The following is a 9,063-nucleotide window of genomic DNA, read 5'->3' as shown; positions in this document are numbered from 1 at the left end:
AGGCTCAACCCATTTTCCTCTTGAGGCCTGACCTTTTCCGAGAATTTACGTGGCCCCGATTTCAGCGACCTCAATTGGATTGCGTTTAGGCATGGCTGCAGCCTCTTCATGCAGATCTTTTTCTACTTCAGCCCTATTCTGATAATTTGTCGCCTGTCGACATAAGCTTGGACAACATTTTTCCTTCGCGTGCGAAATTATTGCCGGCCCGATTACTCATAATTTACTTGAAGATCACTTGGCTACTCTTCATACTGATGTCCACAGATGCCTCGCAAAGTGATGAGAAGGCTGGGGTAGGAATATATTCTCAGTCTCTAGATTGGTCCTTCTCAATCAGGCTGCCAGACTACACCCCGATCTTTCAGGCAGAATTATTGGCGATAATCTTAGCCCTTAATAAACTACAGCACAGTTTTGCGAAGGTAGTTATCCTTTCGGATTCTCTCTCCGTGTGCACTGCTCTAACAAATGATAAACATTCTTCCCTTCTCAGGTCATTCCGTTCATTCATTCCTTACCAGCTTCGCGAGATCCGGTTAGTATGGGTCCCTGGTCACGCAGGGATAATCTTCAATGAACTGGCAGACCAATTAGCCAATTTGGCTCTTGGGGGTCCTGCCGTCGTGAATTGCCCAATTGACGGTTTTCTTTTGCGGGCGAAGTTCAGGCGCCTTCAAGTTTTACAAATTAATCGGCAAGATGCCCTTCGTTCATGCTCCGACTATATTCACCTCTCCCACTTATGGAAGCCTAAATTCTGCGAATCTCGTAAATGTGAGGTCGCAATCACAAAATTTCGTTGCAGAATCCCTCCTTTAAATTTTTATCTACACAGAGCTGGTCAGGCGTTATCTCCTCAATGCCCTTTCTGCAAGGCCCCCGAAACTATAGAACACTTTATTTTAAATTGCCGCAGCTTTTCCTCGATGCGCCGTACGCACCTTGAATACACCTTTAATCGGCTTAATATCCCGTTATCTTCCACCGTTGTTCTTTCCCTGGGTGCTTCCGTCCGAGGAGTTTGCCGCAGAGATGTTGTGATCGCCTTTCACTCCTTTGTTGCGGCGACAGGCCGGATGCCCTGGTAGACAGCTATGTCTTCATTCGCAATTTTTTTTTCTGACAATCCTGTTCTATCCAAAGATAAATTTCTTTTTCTGCTCTCAATATTTTTATCGTACTTCCTTTTTTTCTATCTCTCTCTCTAAAATAAACCGGGTCACAGCCTAATTATTACAGGCAGCTTCTAGGCCAATCCCCCGGGGGTGTTCGCGCCATGTCTTAAGGAACCAACCAACCAACCAACCAACCCCTAGTCCGGAGCTTCCGGGATAGCCGACAGGGCCTTCTCTGCGCGTTCAATGAGTGTTCTTTGCACTTCCGCGCTCGAGCCGGCCAGCCTTCTTTCCCATGAAGTGGGGGTAGGATTGGGTATGGGGGGAAGGTTAGGGTTGTGTGTACATGCCCAGAGAGTGATAGATGCTAGGGTAGTCCCCGCAGTTAGGACACTTGGGGGTACCAGGTAATCGTTGGAATCGGTGTGTTAGGTGTACAGTAGGTAGCGTGTTTGTCTGAATTTGCCTTAGTACAACGGATTCCCGACGAGTGAGTGTTTTGTGTGGTGTTGGGTACTTGTCTGTTTTGACGGGCTGTCCGTAGCAGATCATTGGTGTCAACTGGTTGTTGAGGTCCTGGTTGCGCCCTACGTTCACTTGAATGTGGAAGTGCATGCTCAGGCGCCCGGTGGGAGTGCGTGTGCGCTCTCATTTATTGGCGTGCCTTCGTGCCCAGGTACCCAGATTACCTTGTAGCACTTTTGACTTGAAGCGAGGACCTTGTTCAGTACATGAGCGGTATTTCTGTGCATTCGGTTGCAGAGAAGTTGTCGGCATATAGCTTGAGAGTCGGTGTAGAGATGCTTGCAGCGCTCGCATGTAGCATCGTGCCTTCGCCGCGAGATGGGCCCCTCACGAGTCTCGAAAAAAACTCGAAAAATCAGTTTTCCCTAAGCGAACAAACTCAGTGAATGCATTATTTTGTTGCGGCCTCCGGACGCTGTCGTATGCAGTGGGCGTGCAAGGCCACTAACTTTAACAATCATGAAATAATGACTACCGATAATTATTTCAGTGCTACTGTAGCGCCCTATGTAGCTGCTATGAGTACTCTCACAATGACGATGAACTGTTTCGCGATTTCATTGGGGAAAACGGCAACAAAACAATCGGTCACTTACGTAGTGCGCGACATCATCGCAATATTTTTATTGGAATAATTTTTGGTTTTGGCTTTTTACATAATTGTTTTGTTGCTGTGTTGTTGTTGCCTACTTTTTAATCATTTCATGTTTTACCTTTCCGTTTTCGCCTGGACACGAAATCGTGCGTACGCCACTGCCTCCGGGCGACGCAAAGAGACCAAGAAAAGGAAGCGTATACTTGGTATGTATCCGAATACAAAGCTTTCCTTGGTATGTATCCGAATACAAAGCATCTTTAAAAAATTACACCATCTTCCCGTAGGGGAATCCAGTATGCGAAGCACCCATGGGGTCGACTGAAGTTCCCATTAGCTTTCAGTTCGTCGTTTCCGTTGACGTTCAGCTTCGCGTGCCTTCGTTGTATCAGTAGCTTCTCGACGTAGTTTGAATGAGTGAAGGACATAAGGCGCGTTCGTAGCACATGCTCCCGTCTGGGTTTGTAGCGCAGTGGGAAGAGCGCCACGTACCTCCCGTTGCGGCCAGAGTCGTGGGATCGAAACCCGGCGCCGCCTATTTCTTTTTATAGTGGACTGCGCTGACGTCAGCCCAAACGCTGACGGGGCTGAAGAGACGCGCATGCGCAGTAGAATTCGGACGGCGGACAACAACGAGGGAGGGAGGGACACAGCCCCGAGCATGAGATGCTTCGCATCTAAAAATTGCTGTGGTTTAGTTTTGGTTAACCCTGGTTGATATATCGAAAGCTTCAGTGCCCTGGCTAGGCCCGTGGTCTAGGTGCGGTCGAGGTGTGCTTTCGCAATGATATACAGACATGTTTGCTAGGAATACACTGCTTATTCTTCGTCTTTTTTGCCTCACGGCGCTTTTTAAGCCTCGCCGCTGTACGAGCGACCACAGCTAGATGTTCGTCTTCCTCCATCGCACACGGCTATGCGCCGCATGTGGCCCCCTGGCCTTCCTCTGCGGTGGTGGCGGCCTCCTCGCATTCCTCCGCCAGGTGGCGACACGGGTGCCGCGCACGTCTCCCTCTTCGCCTATCTCTCGCCAGAAGAGTTGCCCCGCATTCGTGAACGTGGGAGGGACGCGGTACCCTCCAGCCGAGTGACGACCCACTGCCTGCTGTTGGTGAAGGTGACTGACCACGAGCTGCTGTGCTCGTCGGTGTTTATTGGCCGTCCCAGCACAATGTTGCCCACCAAGCCTGGTGGGGCCACCAAACTTAGCGGCCAACGAAGATTAGGGTCGGGGTGACGCACATACTTTTCACTTTTGCAAGCTGGGCTAGTTGGAAAGACATATTATAGGATGAAACCAGCGCGAACTTAAACAGAGACAAAGGAAGTGGAACACAAGTTGTATGCGTTTGAGAGCATGAATTGCCAATCTCCCATCATCCCATCTTTCTTCACATTGTACTAAGTGCCGCGGGTGTGAATCTAATTTTTCTGCCACTGACACTTTGTTTAGACACCGTGAACAAAGTCCCCGCGAAATTATGGAAGCTTTTCACAAAGCAGAAAGTGTAGACAAGTGTGTCAGCCAAGCAAGCGCGCGTCTTCATCCCAAAGAGTTTGAATATCTGCGCGCGGGCCTTGACTGTAGCCGGTGTCTATCTAGCTGCCTTATCACCGTGGCTTTTGTACTTGTTTTGCTCATGCGCAGTTTTTTATTGTTTTGTGTGAAGTGTTTATGTTCACTGGACCCGCGACTGTGCTTGTGTTCCACTTCCTTTGTCTTGAATCACCCAAGTATAAGCTTATCTCTTCCCTCCCGCCTCTCTCCCTGCCATCGGGACGCTGCTCCGTGCCGGGCGCTTGGTTTGTCCTCTAGCTCTCAAGGTCAAACTGGTCACCCTGCGAAGAGCGCCCGAGGTAGCGTAGTGTGGCTTTAGCTACAAAAACATTCTTGGAACGCGTCGCAACAGCACCTTCAGACTGGCTCGTTTAGGCTGTTGTGTCGCGCACTGATTATCCCAGAGCGCCACTGGTCAGTTGACCACACGATACATGAAAGTGTTGCGGAGGTTGTCGACCTCCATGCAGCGAAGTTTCTCGGCGAACTTGTCGCGGCGGATTGACGGCGTCCACCCCAACCTCCATGCAACGCGACGCGGCGAACGCCGCCGATGGAAGACAGGACAGGAAGTACAAGGAAGTACAAGGCTGTGATTGGCTGCAGCCTCAAAATGCAGTTTGCCGCTTCCGGTCGCGTTCGCCGCCGCGCGTTCGACATCTAGCTCGTGTGGATCGCCGGCGAACAGCCGTATTTTCGACGCCGGCGGCAGAGCGGCCGCCGCCGAGCGACGTTCGCCGCCTTTTCGCCTACATTTCGCTGCATGGAGGTCGGCCTTTAAGCTACATGGAGGTGCGACGGCCGCAACTGGGCCAGCTAGACCCCTCATAGGCGGCCAGTGACGGTCCGAATTAACGGCACATCGTTCCTTTCGGGCGCCGCGCCGCCAGGCCGTCGGCTGCCAACCAAAAGGGTTTATCCAGAATTTCGATTTTATGGGGTGGGGGCCGGGGTGTCGAAATCCTTCTGGGGGGTGTTGGGGGGCTGCTGGGATGGGGGGAGGTGTATAAATCCCTGGGCCTGGTACTCGTGGTCGTGGAATCTTTTTGGGTGGGTTGTCGAATTCCTACTGGGGACGGGGATGAAATCCCTGGCCAGGATACGGGCCTTCGAGGAGCTGATGCGCCCGCTTCACAAAATCCGCGCAATTATGAACTGGGAACGCAAAATTGGATAAATACGTAATTCGCACCGTTAGACGAAAAAACAAACTAGAACAGAGACACAAACACGGTGCATCAGATAAGCCAGTCGAAAGCCAAGCGGTTTATAGAGTCATAAGCGTTCGAAAACTCGTGAAACACTGGCGCTTGTCATACATCTTCCTGTTGTTTAGCGCAAAGGAAACTATAGGTACATTTGAGGAAAAATATACGTAATTAACCAGCAGCGCCCGCATTCCTTTAGTTAAGGACGCCCGTTGGGTTGGCTTTCACGATATAAACACAAAATGTGGCAGTGCAACGCCGGCACGTGCGGGGAGAAAACCACAGAGAACAGAAGTTCAACTGGCACAGTTTCAGGCGGGGGGCGCGCGAGCACTGCGAAGGCGGGAAATTTGAATTGCATGTGGTGGTAGCAGTAAGCGGATAACAGCGGTACAGCCCATTATGGCGGATCACTGCTGTGCACTTCCGAGAGCTTTCACATTGAGTGGAACGGCGTTGCGCCCGCCCGCCTCTTATCGTGGAAGTACTGCTGCTGTGGCTGTTCAAAGCGAGGCGAGACGAAGATCGCATGCTCAGGAAGCACCCTCTCGAGCTGGAGGAGGAGGAGGAATAAACTTTATTTCTATATTAGTTCTGGAGTAGTGGCAATGGCGGGTCGTCTCAGTCCAGAAGGCCCTGGGTGGTCGCTGCCAGGTGGGCCCTTTCAACCAGCCGACGCTGATCTCCGGGGTCCAGGCTGGCTAGCATGCCTGGATCCCATCCCATTAGGGGAGGGGATGGGGGGCGAGGGATGGTGTGGTGTTGTGGTGTGTGGGAGCATGCCCAGATCATATGACTGAGTGTGCATAGTTGGGGACAGTACTTGCAGGTGGCGGAGTACGCGGTGGGGTGGATGGCATGGAGAAGGGTGCCGTGTGAGCAGGTGTTGGTTTGAAGGCGGCAGTAGGTGGTGGCTTCTTCCTTAGTCAACTTGTCATGAGGCAGGTTTAAGATGCAGTGTTCGAGGCAGTAGTGTTCAAGGATGTCTGAATTTTTGAGGTACCGAATGGCACACTAATGACGGTGACGCTGGAGTGTTGGAGGGGAACGCCCGGTAGTTATGCTTGTGGCCGGCAGCATGAGCCGCTTCATTCCCCTCCAGAGACCCATGTCTCAGGGCCCAGAGAATGTACAGGTAAGGGGGGTTAGGGATGGACGCAGGTGATAAGGCGCGCCATAGTGGACGGCTCCGAATTCATTTCGACCACCTGGATATCTAACGTGCGTTGAAATCGCGTACACATGGGCGTTTTTGCTTTTCACCTCCATCAGAAAGCGGCCACCGCGGCCGGGAATTGAAAGTTCACACGACACGTCAGAAGTAACGTACCTAACATGGTCCGTAACAAAGAGAACTGTTACTGTTAAATGCTTGTGAGCATTCATGTGGTATAATCAAACAGAACCAGAGGCACCACAATAATTGTACAGTGATGCTTCTTGGAATTGGTTTCACTTGTCATAAGTAACTGGCAAAAAAATGGCTGGCATCATGTTTTTTTTTTCTAATATCAAGCTTAGCTGTTGCAAATTTGCATTCAATTAGGTACGTGGTTACTGGGGAGAAGCAGTCTTGACAAAACCAAACTTGCACAATGCTGACTGGTGGAGTTATGTCGCATTGGATGTTCTGGCCCAAAAAAGCTGCAATACCACAAGGATGCAAAAGTGGTGGCCTAGATTGCGCATAGCCCAATTTCAGACACCTCTTGATGTCTTCCACACACAAAAAAAAAAAGCAGAGAAGTGACTTCTATAAATATTAATTTTCAACATTCTGTTTCTTTCCTTAAGCAAGCTGTAAATCAACCCCGTATCTAGCCCTTTCTGAAAAAGTTGTCTTAAAAGAATGAACACGGAACTTTATTTACACGGTACAGGTAAAATCGCAGAAAACACTCAGTAAAAATCTTCGTCAGCCTGGGTTTCCTGGACGGCTGCCTTTTTGTTCTTGATGTGGTCTTGTTTGTTGTACAAATCTGCGACCTGGATAGAAGAAGGGGGAAGGGGGGAATAGAATATAAAATGAGAACAAAGTTTCGGAATATTTTCCTAACAATAGTAAAGACAGACGCCAAAAAAGGCGAACAACAAGCCACTAAAAATACGTACTGCACTAGTGCATCTCGAGTAACTGACGGAAAAACATGACAGCGTGCTGCTGCCAACTGCAGTGTCACCAGAAATTACGACTGAGTAAAATTCATTTCTTGACTTTATTCTATACTGCAGGCTTTCTTGAAAGGCCGAGCAGAAGTCCCAAGAAAAGTGTTCGCAAGTCACATTTGCGCAAAAATAATAGAACAAAAAACACAGGATCAAATGCGCAATGTCAAATAAGAAAAAACAGCAGAACCCCAATAATACGTCCCTTGGCTTTATGACGACCTGCTTCTTACCACGAATCACTGCAATGTAGAAACAATGCATTAAAAACCCCAATTATACAGCTCTTGGGTGTACAGGTGCCCCAAAAAGTAAACGGAGCACGGGTTCGATATTTTGAGGGGATTTCTCCGCCATCTGCTCAGCCAGCAACATCTAAGTGGCTTTTCAAGAAAGGCATTCTAGACTAAAATCGGGCCGCACATATTCTATGTATGCTGGTAGCCGCATAAAATAGAAATTATTCTAATTTCACGAAGCCGTGCTCCGTTTACTTTTTGGGGCACCTGTACGCCGCCCGCTTCATACGACGGACGCTGGCGGAGATAAACCAGCATTTTCCCCACCTTTTATACCGCATCGTTATTTCTTAACCCCCATTTGACATTTCTGGCGAGAGGGGGGGGGGGAGGGCACAAAATCAGCTTTTGTTTTCTTTTACAACTCGAGATTTTAGCTAAAGTATCACAAATTACATGAGGACGTACTAACTATAGTAGTTTAAACATGTTCTTAGCCCACCTGTTAGGTGAGACCGTTTATTAGGGCGGCATTTACCACCCTGCACCCCGAACATAGGACACCCCGGTCATACGACGCTTTCTTACGGTCCCTTGAAAGTTGGACTATCGGGGTTCAAGAGGCGAGTAAGATAAATGCTACACGAACACTCCAACAATGCATTCAGCAACGCCAGGGTATCACCTCGGCGGGGCAGAGGCATTTCGGTTCACAAATGCTTCCAAACGTTCTACAGGTGAGAGTGCAGTGATTGGTAATGAATGCCATTATTGCACTACTGAAAAATGAAAACACGGAAATGTTAGTCCTAGCATGAGGTTGGGTTATATAGATTGGCCTGGTGTGCCAGGTTTTTCTCGTTTTGAAAGCGGTCCATGACCTAACCCATGCTCATTACTGACCAATGTTATTGGTGATCATTTGTTCAGTTACGAAATCACGGAAGTTTTATCTTGAGTAAATTAAACGTACAGCCATAACAATGAAACGCTGGTACTGAGAACCAAAAGTTTGCCAAAAAAAAAAAAAAATCAATTTTCCACAATCTCATTTGCAGCGTACGTCACAGAGGGTACACACCTGCAAAACAATGCAGCTGTATCTTTAGTATTTACAAAGATGTCACACTTTAAACATTCCCTAAATGACCATTTTCACCCATTTTTCCAAGCTTTGTATAGCTTGTTTTCCCAGAACTTGCGAAGTCGACTGTTGGTCGCCCTATTTCGGGATGTACTGGTCAGACTCGCGTAATTTTTGCTGCGTTGCAAAGCTTATGAACTGAACAGTGCAATAACACCACAGAAGTAAAACTTGTTTTTTTTGCTGGGGAAAATTCTGTGCAGCTCATTGAACAAAAACACAGTAGAGCCTCGTTGATACGTTAAAAAGAAAAAACTATAAAAAAAGTAGCCTGCACATAAGCATCCCTTCATTTTCATTTTCTTACCTAATTTTGTTATTTTTGTTTTTGCATACTGATACACCGATGAGTAGTGTGAATACTATGAACGAAAAAGAGGTTGAAATGAAGCCGAACCAAGGGGGGGGGGGAGGGGTTCACCCCTAAAAAAATTTTGGGGATGTCCTCAAGGCACAACTGCTTGAGTACTAGTGCAACTTTCCATTGACAGATGGCAGGCTCATCAGCTT

At 48.5% G+C, this 9,063-nt stretch overlaps 1 protein-coding gene across 2 annotated transcripts in view; it reads right to left on the bottom strand.

Moving 5' to 3' along the window:
• Nucleotides 1-6,851: 6,851 nt before the first annotated feature.
• Dnalig1 (DNA ligase 1) overlaps nucleotides 6,852-9,063 on the bottom strand; it is a 36,683-nt gene continuing 34,471 nt past the window's right edge. For both annotated transcript variants that reach the window (XM_077670345.1, XM_077670346.1), the window contains exon 18: nucleotides 6,852-6,990. In XM_077670345.1, coding sequence (XP_077526471.1) covers nucleotides 6,904-6,990 — 87 coding nt within the window. In that variant the 3' untranslated portion in view covers nucleotides 6,852-6,903. The remainder of the gene's footprint in view (nucleotides 6,991-9,063) is intronic.

Source organism: Haemaphysalis longicornis, unplaced genomic scaffold (genome assembly GCF_048455015.1).
Source record: "Haemaphysalis longicornis isolate Haplotype H1 unplaced genomic scaffold, Haemaphysalis longicornis Haplotype H1 scaffold_5, whole genome shotgun sequence".
Lineage (NCBI taxonomy): Eukaryota > Metazoa > Arthropoda > Arachnida > Ixodida > Ixodidae > Haemaphysalis > Haemaphysalis longicornis.
The sequence above is the reverse complement of the archived record's forward strand: the minus strand, read 5'-3'. Positions and strand labels throughout refer to the sequence as shown.